The sequence below is a fragment of the Manis javanica genome, chromosome 13 (genome assembly GCF_040802235.1).
Source record: "Manis javanica isolate MJ-LG chromosome 13, MJ_LKY, whole genome shotgun sequence".
In the NCBI taxonomy this organism is placed as follows: domain Eukaryota; kingdom Metazoa; phylum Chordata; class Mammalia; order Pholidota; family Manidae; genus Manis; species Manis javanica.
The window spans coordinates 61,329,914-61,347,195 of NC_133168.1; the positions used below are offsets into that span (position 1 = coordinate 61,329,914).

The following is a 17,282-nucleotide window of genomic DNA, read 5'->3' on the forward strand; positions in this document are numbered from 1 at the left end:
CTGGGGTTTGGGGGAGGAGCAGCCCGGCAGGTCCTCGGGCACCCGGGGCGGCCCAGCTCTGGGCCCTGCGGCTTTCGCCCGGGAGCACGAGCCGGCGGTAGGCGGCTCCTTCCTGTGCAAACTTTTCTGTCCTCTTCCTCCTCCCGCCGCCCCCACCCCTGCCGGCTTCGCGGCGCCCGGCGTCCAGCCTCCCCGCCCTCCGCGCTGCCTGGGGGTCGCCACGCGCCCGGCCGCGCAGCCCTCGGCGCCGGCCCCACCCCGCGCTCCGGGCCGGCAGCCGCCGGGAGCCGATGGCCGACGCGGGCCGGCGCCCCTCGGAGCTGCCGGGCGAGCCGGCCGGCCCGGAGGCGGCCGGAGCCCGCAAGTCCGAGGCTCCCGCCCCGTCGCCCGCCGTGCGCGGGCTGCCCGGAGACCCGAGTCCCCGCGGCCGCTCCCAGAGCGACCTGTCGTCGTGCTCGAGCAGGGGCCGCCCGCTCCGGGTGCACATCTCCGGCTCAGGTAAGGGCAGCTGGGGGCGCCGGGGGAGGCGGGCCGTTGGCAGGTGGTGGCGACAGCCCGGGGCGCCCGCGGGCACTGGCCCCGCGGCTCGGCGGCGGGAGGGAGCAGCGGGGTGCGGTCGGGGAGCGCCAAGCTTATCTCCCTACCGCCGCTTCCCTTCTCGGCTGCCAGCGGCTCGGCGCCCTGGGCCAGAGATGCTCCAGCCAGGCTACCTTAGGGCGCCGGAGGGGAGGGGGGGTGCGTTTCATCCGGCGAGCGGGCAGCCCAGGGTTAGGCAGCGCTCGCGCCGCCGTGGCGAGCTCCAGCCGCTCTGGTTCCTAAGCGTGTCATCAGGGAGAGACTTTGGTCCCTCGGAAGGGTGCGGTCCGCTCACTTTCGGGTCTAGGACCAATGCAGGTCTGGAACCCTGCCCAACTGCTCATGCTTCTGTAATAAAGAGTTCTTTGGAGGTTTGCTGCCAAGAGGACCCGGTATGACCTTTTCTCCATGTAAAAACCCGTGCAGGTGGTGTTGAGAGTTTGGTCTGTTGTTCATCTGATCCTTCACTGGTATTTGCCAAAGCTAGAGACAGCACCTCTGCACTGCACCGGTCCTCTGCTCCTGCCTGGCGCCCCTGCTCCCCTCGGCGGGGTGTGCACGGAGGGTGCTGGGGGCTGATCCGTGCACGGGGACAGGCAGAACCAGGAACTCGGCTGAGGGCCGGCGCGGCCAGCATTGTGCTGTGTAACGTGGGGCAGATCACTTAACCTTGTGTCTCATACCATCATGTTTAAAAGTGGAAACGGGAGTGTGGAACTACCACACCGGAGGTTATGGGGATTAAATAATTAATCATTTTTAAATGCTTCTGAACAAAGCATTAGCCTAAGAACTGGAGAATGTTTGTAAAAGTCTACCAGATTTGTTAAGTATCCACAGACTGTTTTCTGATTTGCAATTTAGGGATGATGCAATGGAGCTGGGAAGCTGAAAGTGAAGCTAACATCACCCTTGCAAGTTGGTGGCGTGTATCACTGTCTTACACCCTCACCCCTTCAGGCTCTGTGCGCTTTGAGCTTTAACTCAACCTGGCTTCTACCTGAAGCCACAGTTCAGTTCAAAAAAGGCCCATTTCCATGTTTCTGATTCTGTTCCAGCTAACTAGTTCTGTTTATTGTTTTTGTCTAAGTGTAGACTTAGAAAACATCAAAGGTATTGTTAATCTTACTTTGCTGGTCACCTTGGATAGAGCCAGTCATATTGTTGAATACAAGTAGTGAGATGTAGGTATTGGGGTTTGTGTAAAGATTCTTCTGCCGAATTCATATTGTGAAAAGCATCAAGTTGGATAGATTTTACCCCCTGCTTGTTTATGTTCTGGCCAAACTGAGCTTGACTCATGGATAATCTTGACTGATTTTTATAAAGATTAACTGTTCAGATGACTCTAAATAGACAACTGAAAATTAGTCCAGTTGTTGACTATAGATAAAATAAGCATAGCTTGTATCACCGTGTTCCATCTTCCTAGATAGAAATTCAGGCCCATGCGCAGAAAAAAGATTGTAAAGATCTTTTAAATGGGAATGTGTGAAGTGTAATGTCAAGTGAACATGGACTTCAGTTTATAAAATTATTTTACTTGCAAGAACTCTGTGTCTTCTGCATACTCTGAAAGGATGCTAGGAAGTGACAACATTCAGCAGCTGAGTTCTCTCTTACACCCTAGGATACTGCCCACGTGTGAAGGAGTGAACTTCTTCCACGTGACTGTATTCCATTTGCAGAACTGAGCCTTGCATTTCATTAAGAGCAGGCTAAGCAACCAGGAGCTCCCAGCATTTGTTAGAGAGAAAAAGAATGAGCTGGTTCCTCACCAACACACACAGAGTATTTATTTCCCTGGGATCCTGCCACCACTGCAGCCAGGTACCATGGAGCAGAGAATCAGCGCGATGACCAGACTGGCATAATGGGACTGGCTTTGAGGCACAGTAGGTATGTTATACCACCTTGTAAGACATTTCTTAGCCCAGTATAGGGTAGCCCAATTTCCAGGCTCTCCCCACAAACTCTGGGCACACACATGGCAGTATCCAGAGCTAGAGCATGGGTAGCCTTGCCAGAAATGGCCCCAGCCCATCAGAAAAGGCCACATCTCAGATTCCACCCAGACCAACTTAATCCTGATCTGCATCTCACAAGACCCCCAGGTTGTTCTTTTTTTTTAAAAAAAAAGTATCATTGATATACAATCTTATGAAGGTTTCACATGAAGAACATTGTGGTTTCAACATTCAGCCATATTATCAAGTCCTCATCCCCCCCATTGCAGTCACTGTCTATCAGCATAGCAAGACACTATAGAATCATTACTTGTCTTCTCCATGCATATAATGCCTTCTATCTTGTGATTGTGAATTATATTGCTCTTTAATCCTCTTCTCCCTCCCTCCCCACCTACCCTCTATAACCCCTTCTGTTTTGGTAACCAGTGGTTCCTTCTTGGAGCTTGAGTCTGCTGCTGTTTTATTCCTTCAGTTTTGCTTTGTTGTTATACTCCACAAATGAATGAAATCATTTGGAACTTGTCTTTCTCCACCTGGCTTATTTCACTGAACATAATACCCTCTAGCTCTATCTATGTTGTTGCAAATGGTAGAATTTCTTTTCTTTTTATGGCTGAATAATATTCCATTGTATATATGTGCCACATCTTCTTTATTCATTCATCTACTCGTGGGCACTTAAGTTGCTTCTATATCTTGGCTGTTGTAAATAGTGCTGCAATAAACTTAGGGGGGCATATGTCTCTTTGAATCAGAAGATCCCCAGGTTGTTCTTAAGCACCTTACCTATCAGAAGCATTACTCTCACTGGTTTTCAAAGCTGGTTACACTTGTGGAGTTAAAAACAAAAACAGCAACAATTTTTGGCTGGGTCCCCCCACCAGGAATGCTGAATTCACTGGCTTCAGGTCACCAGTGATTCTAACCTGTGACTTGCATGTCCACATGGCCTGCTGCCATATGTATTATGATGCTATGGCCAGGGTTGGCCTGGGCAAACGTACAGTTGAACAGTTTGGCTGAGTACCTTCTGGAATCCCTCCTGATATTCTCTGCTACCACTGCCACCTCCCAAGTGGCTTTTCTCACTCCCATTTTTGATACAGGCTGGTTGTCAAAAAGTCTTTCCTAAGGGGTAATTTCTAAAAATGAGCTAACTAGCTGGTGTGAGTTCTTGGCCGAGTATGGAGGGGGGCAAGGACATCATATTTGCAGTGCTAGGCAGCTGTGAGGAGCAGAGGAAGGGAGGTAGAGAAGACTGGAAAGTGTTGAGGGAGGGTCGTCAGAGAAGAAACTCCCTTTACAACAACCATCCACTGAGCCCCTCTGTCTGTCATGCCACTTCTTACCCCCACTGCCTCCACCCATGGAAGAATAACAAAAAACTTGAAACTTGGTCAACTGAGGCAATAAGATTCAGTCCAATATGAGACAGATTTCTTAAAGACCTGCTCTGTGCGAGCCCTGTGTTGATGCTGTGGGGATATCATGAGAAAATCCGCTGTCTCTGTCTGTGCTCTGTTACTAGATTTTTGTCAGGAAAAGTATCTCAGACTTCAATGGCTTTTATTCAACTTGATATTCGACCAGTTATTTTTTTCACATGATAAAAGTGCATATGCTTTGTCAGCTAACACTGTAATTGTTTTACTTTAAAACCTGTACAAAAACATGAAGAAAACCAAAAATTCAAATAGGTACACTTTAAATATTTAAATATATAATTTAAATTGGAATTGATATATAGGACTTTCATTGAACTTATAAAAGCTGAGGTTTTTTTTTAAGAAAAACTGATTTCGCTTTATGGTTTTTGTACTCAGTTCTAGAATTCAACTCATGTTCTGGATTTTTAAAGTCTAGTATTTCTTTGTGATGTTTTATCCTTAAAAAAGTAAAATCCTGCAACAAGCTTTTCATGGTATGTGAATAGGTATTCTCATCATTTTCAGAACAATCGTTTTCCACATTAGAGACTTTCATATATTCAGTGGGTTCTGATGTGTGCTTCCAATAGCCCAGTGTTTATTGAGTAAAGAACCTCAGAGCACAATGGAGGCTGTGTTCCTGTTGTGAGCTTCCAGCAAGTACTGACTGTGGACCTCCTGTGTGCCAGGCACTGTGCTGGACCCACTGGGCCACAGGAAGGGCCAAGAGGTGTTTGTTTTCTTCAAGCAATGACTCAGTCTGATAAGTTGGCTGGCACAGAACTATCTGAACCACCTCAAAAAAGGGAGGTATGAGTGAATGGCCCATTTTATCATCTTGATGTACAGATTCAGCGTCACCTTTTTTGGTACCCGCCTTCATCTCTCCAGCATCTCTGTGCCTCTGTATCGAAAGGTGTATAGGTAAAGGCAAACCCAGTATCTTTTCCTTGAGTCGTTTGCCCCTGGTGTGAGAAATCCAGCAAACCTGATGTTCTGTCACTTCTGCCTGGTCACTGTCACAGGTGCTGCTTCCCTGCAGGTGGTGGCCACCTGTCCCACTGCTGCTTGCACCTTGCCAGTGCTCTTCAGAGCATCTTTTACCAACCGCCAATGTTAAACTCTCCCAGCTGATGATTGCATGTTCAACCATTATTCCCCAAAGCATAATGCTGTGTGGGGGTGGGGGCTGAGTCCCATGGGGCTCCTGGGCCCCAGTCACAGCTGGCCTGGAGCTGCCAGGAACAATGGAGGCCTGCTCACCTTCCATTTGTGTAACTCAGAGAGGTTTTTCACCAAACAAAGACCATCTAGCTCTAAGTTTACTTTCAGTCTCTGCCTATTCACAGAAGAGCAAGGCTGCCCTATTGGGAAAGGTGAGCAGCCTGGCAGTGCACGGACAGCTGGGCCGGGGGTTGGGAGGCTCAGATTCATCTGTGCCCTGCCCTGGCCAAGCTGTGCCCCTCAGTGTGCATCGACCTTCCCCAGAGGTGAACCTTTTAATATTCTCAAAGGCCCTGGGCTTCTCATCCAGCTCGGAGCAAACCATCTGCCAAGCTTCATCCCAGAAGGGTGCCTTTTATCTAATTCTCACAAAAGCACCACATAAAGGGATGGCGGTCCTGTACCTGAGGCTGGCACATTTTAAAATTCAACTTCACCTGTTACCCAGTAGCAGAGGCTGAAACACTTTAAAAACCATCTTCACCTGTAAGGCTGTACCTGTTAAGTCAGGTTGTACCTGATCTGAGGCTGAGACCAGAAAGTTGTCAGGAACTGAAGCAACCTTGGGTCAGTTCCTCTTTCTCTCTCTCTTACTCTCATAAGGTACCGTCTCCCTGACATTGAGTTTCTCCCTGCCTTTCTGCTGACCAGAGTTCTTACTCTCCAATCTGAGCAGATCCTCCCTGTCTTGCCTGAGGGTTTCAGCCCCAGGCAAGTTTACTATGGATTCAGTGAGACTGCGAAATGACAATGGAACATTCTTGGGGTAAAAGCATTTATACCCGGCTTTATTCTCACAACAGCAGGTTGAGCACGAGAATCATATCTGCATTCAGAAGTCTGCAGGTCTGTAATCCTCCTCTGTCTCTGCCTCCACCCAGAGCACTGGGCAGAGCTTTTTATATGGTGACTCAGTCAATAATAGCTCATTGCTTACAGTACTGGATGCATTAGCCTAGCAGTAGGTCAATTACACCATCAAGTAGTTGAGGGTCGGATGAGGATTCTGGCCATCGGAACTTCCATTTTCCCCACCTTCCCTCCCTCCTGGAGGCTTCCCCATCCATCAACTTACGAACACCACATCATGGCTTTTACCTACTCTACAGCAGTCTTACCTTTGCTTCCTTTTAGTTCTTATGCCTATGCTTATCCTGAAATATTTTTCCATATTTCTTATTTCAAATTTCTGGAAGAAATCTATTGTTTGAAGCCATCTCTTTGTAGCAGGCCATAGGTCATAGGTCACAGAGATATCTATGGATTGTCTGTCCTTGACTCTAATACCCACCCAAACTCAAGCCAGATATGGCCTGGATGTGGGGTCACACAGTGCCAATATGGCCACTTAGGAAGGCCTGATCCTGGGTATTCATTCATTCATTCACCTAGTATTTATTGAGGGCTACTCTGTGCCATATGCTGTTCTGGGCACTGGATGTACAGAGGTGAGCAAGATATGCTTTTGCAATTGTGGAGATAAAACAGAAAGCAGACCATTCAGAAAGAATGTGGCAGACCAAAAACAGTAACCTGTCTGGTTATCTAAGTCATTGTTAGTTGCCATGATTATGCTAAAAAAATGACTGATGGTGATGATGATTTTGATTTTTTTCAGAGGAGGCATGAAGATCAAATTCCTAAACTGGGAAAGCCCCAGCTTGCATCAGTAGTACAGTGGTAGCTCTGAGAATAATGGCAAAGTTGTGGATTTATTTTGAGCTCTAGCTACTGCAGGGACTACAGTAAGCCAGGGATCATATCTTGATTTTTCATTTATCCATTCAATCCACAAACAGCTAATGGGCTAAACACAGAGGCTGCAAAGACATCCCTAAGGAACTTAAAGTCTGCTGCGGGAAAGACAGGCAAATAAACCACCAGCCACTGTGCAGTAAACTGTGAGCTCTGACTTGTGCCCTGTCTGGGTTGGGGAGAATGCAGGAGACACAGCTGTAGGGAACCTGAGCTAACTCCACGCAAAAGGAGAAACACGAAGGTGGAGTTGGGCGAGGTGCAGGAGGAGTGTTTGGGGAGGGGAAACAGTCCAAACAAAAGCACCCAGGCCTGAGACAACTCATGTCATCTGAAAATGCTCAGCAGTGGGTGGGCTCTTGGAAAAGGTCCTGTGAGAGAGGGCAGAGAAAGCCGACTAGGGCACTAGGCCAAGGCCAGAGGAGGAGAGGCTCCCGGGTCTGTTTCCTGCCAGACACAATGTGGGGGACATTTGTGAGGCATTTGCAAGCTTGATAGGGGTGTGTTCTGAATGTGTTCTGACAAAGACTCTGAGAGACACTGGTGGAAAAAGCACAGAAACCCAGATTTGAGGCACAGAAGCATGGTCATGGTCTGTGTTCTCTTGATTGACTTCCCCTCCCTCTGCTTGGCCTCCTTATATTGGACTTGGGAACGGTTAGTAACACCAACACCAGACTCACAGGACTTTTGCAAGGCTGAAACATGTGAAGAGCTCTTCTGAACTTTATAGTGCCTTGGAAATGGTGGCACCTTTTGCATACTTCTATTACAGGACTTAGTATGGTGGTAAAATTATGCATGGTCTGTCTCCTTCATCTTAGAAAAAAATCATTGAACACAGAAAATGTCTGTTTTGTCTATTTTTGCATTCTCAGTGCCTAATACAGGGCCTGTTATATATGAGGTGCTTACTAGGTATTTATAGAATTAATGCATGAACTACCTAAAAGGCAGTTCTTTTGACAATTGAGTATCTATAAATTGAAAACTCAGGAAAGTGATAAAAATATATAAATTGAGATTTCAGAAGAAACTATGATTTCCAATTAAAAAAAAAAAACCTCACCAGAGTGTTTTGGAAGAGCAGCTCATGAGATAATCAGAGCTTCCTTGGGGGTATAGTGCAAATGTCACTTTGTAACATCTCTGCAAGCTTGTGAAGGGAAAGCTGTGAATGTCAGTTTGAGGCTGGTGGTAATGGAATCCAAGTAACAGATTGTGCAGCCTCCCTGAAATGGAAGCTGGGTGTTGGATGCAAGGGCACACGCAAGAGGGCATAGAATGTGAACTCCTGCTAATCCACTCCTGCATTATTTACATGCACTGTCACATTTCATCTTTATATTGACCTTGTGACATAACTGTGTATCAGCTCCACTTGTTTGATAAGGAACCGGACACCCAAGTCCCACAGGTAGCAGGGAAGTAGTAGGATCAATACTCAAGTCTTTAGGATTTCAAAGCTCACACTCTTCCCTACAGCATGCTGCCTGAGTGCATATCCATTGCTGCCACTCAACTCATCCGTACCCCCAACAGGGAGGGAATCAGCAGCACACTTCACTCTACAAATACTATAATGAGAGTGATCGTGAGAATCAACATCTATTTCTATCTGAAAGTCATTTTAAGGCCCCAGGCAATTGTCTGTTTGAAGGTATATCCAACACTTTGAATTTCTAGTAGAAAAAGTAAATTGGGATTAATTGTGATAAGATCCAGTATTTTCAGTCAAGTACATTTCAGTTATCATTACCTGAGTGCATTCTTTTAACCTAAAACTATTCAATCCTGCAGTCATGTATATAATTCATGCATAAGAACCATCTCTTGTCTCAAAGCACAAGTTTAGTTTCAGTTACAGCAAAGCTCAGGGAGAAAAAAAAAAGACTAAAGCAGCCTTAGTGTTTTTAAAATACCATACTGGGTGACTCATTATCTTTGATCACACTAGCTGAAATTTGCACAAAGAAATAGGTTGCATCAGCTAGCCTTAGAAAAGTTTCTGAGATACAGAGCACTTTGTAATCTATTGGCTAAAACTTGACATTTATATACCTTACTTTGCAGTTTCTTGATACCTCAGTGAAAGCTTAAGAAAAAGTAGCTATTGCTTATCCCTCATAACAGGAAGAAACTTGTGACTTAAAGAAAAGTACATGGTCTTCATCCAGAGCTCAGGACTGTGATTAGAGCGGGAACACCTCAGGAGTGATGCTTTAATTGTGTCATATAATTTATGGCTATGATTCAGGTCACCAATGTTGGTCTATAATCTTTTGTCCTCATGTATATTTTGACATACCTGAATGTTTGGCATATATTTTATAGAAGTATAATTTCTGTTAAATAATAAATAACTAGCCTAAACATTGATAACAAACATATTAAAGCCCTGTTCTCCAACTTACCGGGCATTATAAATCTTTGATTTCTGCTACAGGTACCTGAATGAAAGTGACAGAAAGATGTGATGATAAAGAATTTGATTTATATTTAATAAACGCAATAGAACTTATGTCTTCAAATGAATGCCATCTTTTAGAGTTGTCATATTGGAAGAGTATGTGCTTATTCCAATTATGATCTCGCTGGATCAAGCAGTGTTTGACAAAAGTTTTATGATTAAATTGCTTGATCCCTCATTTTATCCACTCACCCTAACTATAGCAAATTGTAGCTCTTTCTAAATCCAGCAATGATTATTTTGGTGGGAAAAAAAACAGTCATTTGGACATCTAAGTCATTCGTATTGCTTTGTAGTAGTACTGCACATTCCCAAAATACATAGCCAGGCAGGATAGTATATGCCAACCAAGCTGGTCAGTGGAACTGTTAACTTAGTGACTCTGAGATTAAGAAAGTAAAGAAGGCAACTGTGACATATGCGGGAGGGATACAGTAACAGACGAATGGGAGGATTATGAAGTGATAGCCAGGATTTGATCAAAATGAACAAATTTTCATAGCCAGCAATAGAGGCTCCTGTTTTTGAGTGGAAGAAGAGAGAGCAACCCAAACCCAGGAAGCAGAGTTGAGTATCATGAGGTCCTAGAACCAGGAACTGATAAATTGCCTGTGGCCAAGGAAAATATTGTTTCTATCTCCCCGTCACTTTTTCTTTCTAGAGATCGGTCAATATATCCAGCTATCTTGTCTATCTTTCCATCCATCCACGCATCCATCTATCCATCTGCTCGAACCAGATTTCCCTGCTGTTGTGAGCGCATGTCTGCTTACCTCAGCAGCTATACCCATTGTGCAGGACTGGCGAGGCTATGGCAGGTACTCTGGTAGGAGTAGGGCTGACAGTTCTTAGATAAGAGATGGGGGGATGGGTAAACACATCAAAGGTATCCGTTACCTCAGTGGACCAGAGGGCTGGCGAGGGGAGGAATTCCTGGGCCTCTGGGAAGCAAACGTGTCCCTGAGAAAAGTCAAATGCCTGTTAAGGCGAAAGAAGGGAAAATAGGGTGAGGTAATAAAATAGGGTAAGAAAACATTTGTCTATGCTCAAGAGATGTTCAACAGCACAGTGAGGTGTTTAGAATTATGGGGAAGCAAGAAGGAGGGATTTCCTTAACAACGGGTAAGAATAGCAAGGACGATGGATGTCATTGGTTGGGGCCCAGGTGGGGGTGCATGTGGGAGGATTGGGTCACAAGGGAGCAAACCTTATGGCTTGAGGAGTTTAAGGAATATGCAGAGACAAGGCTCGGTCATGAAGCCACTCTTCTGTCCTGCCCAGTGGCAGGGAGGCCCGACGTCCCCCTGGCACCCACTCCACCAGCTGTAGGGTACACGTTACCCTGGTGCCCTCGGGGCCCTTTTATGTCCACTCAGCCCCCAGTGGTCATTTTCCCAGACCTCCCCATTCTTTGAGGAACCCTGACCATGGGCCTTCCACAGCAGAGCAGGCCTGTGCCTCCTTCCAAATGGAACCCTGTGGCAGCCAGGCTGAGTCAGGCCCTGGCTCTCTGGGGATTGCACACTCCCAGAGGAGGACTCTGGCTCCTGGGGCCTGTTCAGGGTATGGGATGGCATTCCTCCCGCCTGATCTGATTAAACAGTTTTCAGCATGGATTTAGAGCTGGCATTAAGTCACATGCAATTACCCAGACAGATCAAGATCAGCAGTTTTTCACTGGAATGACGTCTCTAGGCAGCTGACAAATCCCCAGAGGCCGGGGCCTGAAGTCTGGCCTCAGGAAGTGGCAAGATGGGGACTTTTCCAGGAACACAATGGAGGGGCCAGCAGCTGCCAGCAGCTGGCAAGAGAAAGAGATATTTTGAATTTTCTGATACTAAAAACCCTACCTTGTCGATCAAAGTCTGTGTGCAAATATCCCTCTCTCTCCTCCCCTCCTTTGGGCTGCCTGGATGCCATCCTCCCATCTCCTCCTGCACACATCTACTTTGACTGTTGCTCTTCCGGCCCTCTTCCTCCAAGACGTCTCTTGATGGTCATTTTTGCAGGTCCTCACCTGTGTTGAAGCATTACTGAGGACTGGAGGTGGCGGTGTCTCGCTGGGATTCAGCCTGTCTCTGTGTCCCATCGAGGAAGACCTTAATCCCAGGCCGTGGTTTTCAGCCATTAGCACCTTGCTGTTCTGTTAATAGTCAATAGGCAACAAAGACACACACCACAAAGGCTGAAAAATTAGAGTCCTAATCAGCCACACCAGAAAGCACCAAGTCTACCATTTTCTTCTCGATTGGTATTAGGGGGATGTTTCACTGCATCAGTAGACACTCAAATCAGCTGTCATGGCCTGCTGCCCGGAGCTCTCACCTGAGTTCACATCTGACTTAGATGACAGAGTTCTATGACTAACGTAGCACTTCTCAAGTGTTACTGTGCTTATGAATCACCTGGGGATTTTGTCGGAACTTGGTAGGTTTAGGTGGAGGTTGAACATTGTATTCTGTAATTTCTAACAGGCTTCTTAGTTCTGCGTGTGCTGCTGGTCCATGAACCACATTTTGAGGAGCAAGCCCCTGTGGGTAGGTTTTATTGAGCTTGCCAGCTATTTTAAGGATGGATCCCTTATCGACCTAACATACCTCAAAATTCCACCCACGGAAACTTCCGTCCTTCTGGAAAGTCTACTCTTGCTTTCCTGTTTGGCAAACTTGCTACATATTATTTATAGTCGGTGGAAACTCTGAAAGATTTAGAGAGAGGGAGCCTTTAGAACTCTCAGCTACACAGGATATCTTGCTTTGAGAGTGTAAATTGGCCGTGGGACTTTATCTGTAAAGCCTTTAGTGGCTAGTGTCTAGAGCCTTTTCAGAAAGGAGTAAGAGGTGGAGGTAGAGTGCTTCTTCGTGGAGATATAATTGACATGTAACATTGTATTGTATTAGTTTTAGGTGCACAACATAATGACTAAGTATATGTTTACACCTGTGGAGCATTTTACACTTTCGATTCCTCATTGTGTTAGATGCCTTTTGTCAAGCAGAAGAGTGAGAGGCTGAAGGAGATTGGAATTGAGGTTATTGGCATGCAGACCGGGGCTGTGATCCCAGAAATGAAAAGGAAGGGAGACCCCAGGAGCTGCGGCACTGATGGACTGGGCGTGGATCTCCTTCTCAGGAGGCTGACGAGGCTGAGGTGTTCTGGGGTATCAGAACGTAGGTGGGGCGCCTGATCATTATGAGGATGCTGGGAAATGGGCAGCTTTGAAGACATGTAAGTTTTGTCAACTGTGGTTGATGTTACCATGGAAAATAGCCTGTAGAAGTGAGAAATACAACAATGGGGAGAGGCTACAGCTCTAAATGGAGAACTCTGACTTACTGATTGTGTCAACCATGTGACAGTTTACTATTGCTTTGGGTATTACCAGAATTTTCCTTCATAATCACATCATTCAATGAGTAATTATTACAGTAGCCACTATGCAGTAAGTGTTACCTTTTCATGTGAGTATAGACTGATTCCCTCTCCTTGGGTGCAGATTTGAAGATTATGCTCTGTAATCGCTACAGTGCCTCACCCATCATAGCTGCTTATAATGCATTTGTTGGAAGTGACAGAGAACACTTGGGACTATTTGTAGTCACCTAAAAGTGGTGAGAGGCCACAGCTGAAAAAAGAAATGAGAGGAATAAAGGCAAAAGAGTATTGAGACAGAGGTTAGCAGCGCTCACGTCACCTAAGAGGACCTAAAGAATAAATGCTGAAAAGACATTATTGGATTGCATCTGAAGGAATTTACTAGAATTCACAGCTTTCAGTGAATTCAGACTTCCAGCGAAGTTCTGGGAATGTAATCCCAGAGAGGCACTGGAGGAGCTGGAGCTGAAGAAAAGTTTCAGGACCAGGACCACAGATGGAAATAAAGGGTGAAGACTGGGGGAAATAGCCATCAACAACAAAAGGCTCCCCGTGAAGAAAATACTTTCAACACAGCACCTTTCAGTAATCTGTCATTAACTCGGTGTGTACATTCATGGATGATATGGAGCATGTAGCAGATGCTCCCTTATCAGGATTAGAAACAAATCACAGCTCATTTTAAGGAGACTGGCATGATCTGTGATATTCAGCCACCTGTCACTTGCCAGGTATTTAAGAAGAGAGCAATGATGTTTCATCCAAAAGCTTAAACATGCTTATTAAGCCTGTAAGTGCGCCCAAGGGACTAAAACCCATGTGCAACTGTTGCTCCATCATTGATGTTCGGGTCTTTATTGAGTCTCCACCATGTGCCAGTTAGAAAATAGCATCCAGCCCATGGGGTTCTACATTATGGTCAGGCATGTCAAAGATGAACACAGCTAGGCACTGGTTAAAGTGGAAAGGTCAGATTTTAGTGGGTACTATACTAGTGTCATAAAGAAGAGTCCAGTGTGAACTGAACTCAGCTTCGATTTGTACAGCATTAACTGGGAGTTTTAAAGGTAGAATGAGGGAGTGAGGGAGACGGGCAAGCACGGGAAGTGAAAAATTACAAAAAGCAGGAAGCGAGGCTTATTCCATGGGAAACCCATCTGAGTTTGCTAACTGGCATTTACTGGAGTTAGGGTTCTACCCTCCCACAGAGGCCCGGAGACACAGAGGCCCCTGTCTTCAGGTGTTGGTTGGAACAAGTAGTAAATTCTTTCTGGCAGCCCTGAGTTTTCTTCAGCAGGCACTTTAATGGGGGTGAGCGTCATACTAGGGGTGTGACTTTGAGCTGTTAGAAACTGTTAGTGTTTGCTTAAATATTTATAAGGCCAAGGTTGAGGCCTAATCAAAAAGATGGCTCAGAGGAACCTGGCTAGAGTTTGGTCAAGAAGAGAATCTATGTCAGGGGAGAGAGAGACAATAGACAAAATAAATAGAGAATATTAGATAGTGATGATAAAGTGAGGAAGGGGGACAGGGAGTGTAGAGGAGGTGTGGAGATGGTCAAGGTCAAGAGGTCACAAAGAAAGCAACATCTGAGTAAAGCCCAGAGAGAAGTGACAGCTGAGGGAAGAGCCTTCCTGGCAGAGAGATGAGCCAGAGAGAGGCTCAGAGTGAGAGACATTTACAGTGTCTGAAGAATAGAAGAGAGCCAAAGGGTAGAGGGAGTTGGGGAAACATGGGAGGAAGTGAGCTCAGAGAGGTGACCGGAGGCCATGGGCCCTGTAGGCCATTGTAATGATGCCGACTTCTTCTCCGAGTGAGGTGGGAATTCAGTGGAGGCTTTGGGCACAGGGTGTCATGTTCTTTAATGAGAATGCAGAAAGCAAAGTCTGGGAGAGAACCTTCATTAACTGAGTGTCAGCTTCTGTGTAAATCGACGGGTATGACAAGGGTAGGGTGTCTACTTCTTTCCCTCTTCTCTCTCCTTTCCTTTAGTTAATGGACAGTTATCAGCAAATTAGCCAATACTAATTTTAACTAACTAAAGTTAACATTATGTGGATGTAGCTGAGCTAATAATCCACAACCTTCAGAATGTGTTCCTATAACCTCCAATAATTCGCTTTGAGGTAGAAGGGTAAGTGAAACAATTCTCCAGTTTTCCAGCCTTAGCAAACTCAGTTTACATTTTCCCCATCATTAAAGTAATACATTCTTAACATAAAAAGTTCAACTCATACAGATGTGTGTGAAATAAAAAGTGTAATTCCTCTCACATTCCTCCAGCCTCACCTGTCCCCAGTTTGTGTCCATCCAGACTACTTCTATTTAAACACATACATACTAGAAATAGCTGTTTTTCTCTTCACAAATTTGGGATTATGGTATGTATATTCTTTGCAAACTACATTTTTTGCTTAATAATCTCATGAACTTTCTTTCATGTTAATATACATGATTCTAATTCATTCATTTAAAAGTCTACACATATTGTATTTTGTACAAGTACTTCCTTGTTGATAAGCACCCCATTTTTTTTGCAGCTTAAAAAAATTGCTGTTATTCATAAGGTTTTTAAAAAAATCTTACCATTATGAAAACTGAAAAAAAACCACTTAGTACCATGAAATACTATATTTAATTATTATTCAGACACTTAAGACAGGTTTCTCACACTTTACACATGAGAATTTAGCCTGATGCAAATACAAATATCCATTTCCCATTCTCCGATGTCTGCAGTGAACATTCCATTTTTTTCTCTAAGTGTTTGATATTACAGCCTATGTTCAGTGAACCTTGGACAGGTATGCCTTTCTGCATTTGCAGGTGTATTTCCATGAGATTTCCAAGTCCAAGGCTATCAGGTTTTTACCCCCAGTTTTATTGAGATATAGTTGACATCTAACAGGTTATCAGTTTTTAAAATCTGATGGTTACTGCTGTATTTTCCCCCAAAGTCTGCACAAAGTCTCACTCCCAGCAGCATGTGGGTGCCTATTTCCCCACACTGATGCTGGGATTGGAAATTATTAACATTTTTGGGCTTCCGCTCTTCAGAGGTATGAATTGTATTTCTAGTTTTACATTTTTTCTGATCCCTATTGAACTTAGGAAGTATTTTATATAATCAGCCATTTGTATTTTTTCCCTCTGTGGTCTTCCTACATGTATACCCTGCCCATTTTCCTGTTGCATCACTTTCTCAGTTCTTGGTGTTTTAAGGGTGGGAATTCTCTACTGGACACGTTGCAAGCCTTTTCTGCTCTTCAGTTGCTTTCACTTTGTTCTCAGTACCTTCTGTTGCTCAGGAGCAAATCCGGTTTTGATGTGTGAAGGTATACAGAGGATTTACAAATATGCCGCATATGTCTATATTGACTTTGAAATGTCCTCCAATGAAAGTCATTCAAGTTTCTGTGATTCTTATCTTCCCTCTCTGGTGCGGGAGGCTTCCTGCCTTGCTTTTTGTCTGCCTTGGCCCTGTGTGTTGGGCTTGCACAACTTCATTTAACCTGGGGGGAGGGAAATAGAGAAGAGAAGATATTTACCATCAGGTCAGATCACTGTGAGCATCTGTGAAATTCTGGATACTTTCTCAGGGGCAAGTTACAATGTGGGACACCGCCCGGCCTGAAGCAGATTTCCATTGTCACTGTGCAGATTGGAAAGTGTTTATGGAGCCAGAAGCCTTATTGCTTCAACATCAGCACTGCTGCTAAATTTCATTGCATCCAACCCCCAATCCTTCTATTAGTTCTGAAACAACTAATATAACCCTCTGTGAAACCTTGTGGGACAAATGAAGCAAGGGTCTTTCCGGTCTGTCCTGTTCTCTACCACGATGATCAACGACAGAGATCGGTTTCATGGTTCAGTTTGTTTCTTTGCTTTTCTTCCTGCTCCAGTTTGCAGACTGAAACTTCAGCCGTAGAGACAAATAAATGGAGCTTTGGAATTTGCTTGATTAGATAGTAACCCCAGCTATATGCTTGAGTAATTTTTTTTTTTTCCCTAACTGATCATGTGCATTGCCTTGTTTTGGTGAATGTTGGTGCAACCGCCCACTCCCATCCTCACACCTCCATTTGCAAATAAAATCTAATTATCACCTTGGGATGGTTTCTTGTCATGTACTGTAATAATCACAGGCACAGAAGAATTTAGAGCAGTTTGACCTTTGGTTTTTCTTTTTTTTTTTTTCTTTAACTGTTGTTTTTTAAACTGATGTTTTAAGCTGGTATTTCACAATTAAATTTTAAAAAGAAAAGGAAGGATGTAAAGGGAAAAGAAAGAAAATGAAACCAAACCTTTTACTCTGAGTAGTTAATCTATTTGTAGTGTTACACTGAAGTGAGTAGTAGGGACAGTGAAAACTCAAGGTGTTTAAAAATTAATGAGTCGGGAATATATTTCCAGGACTGCAGGCAGATTTCTATTCTCTGTAGATAATTACCAGATCCCCCACCTTTGATTAGAATTTTTTAA

The 17,282-nt window shown here is 44.9% G+C and overlaps 1 protein-coding gene across 6 annotated transcripts in view; it reads left to right on the forward strand.

Moving 5' to 3' along the window:
* Nucleotides 1-228: 228 nt before the first annotated feature.
* Nucleotides 229-17,282, forward strand: part of PHACTR2 (phosphatase and actin regulator 2) — a 252,289-nt gene continuing 235,235 nt past the window's right edge. For 4 of the 6 annotated variants that reach the window (XM_073219690.1, XM_073219692.1, XM_073219691.1 and 1 more), the window contains exon 1: nucleotides 276-498. In XM_073219690.1, coding sequence (XP_073075791.1) covers nucleotides 291-498 — 208 coding nt within the window. In that variant the 5' untranslated portion in view covers nucleotides 276-290. Of the gene's footprint in view, nucleotides 499-17,282 lie in introns of all 6 variants that reach the window. The other 2 variants (XM_073219694.1, XM_073219695.1) reach the window with 1 other exon arrangement.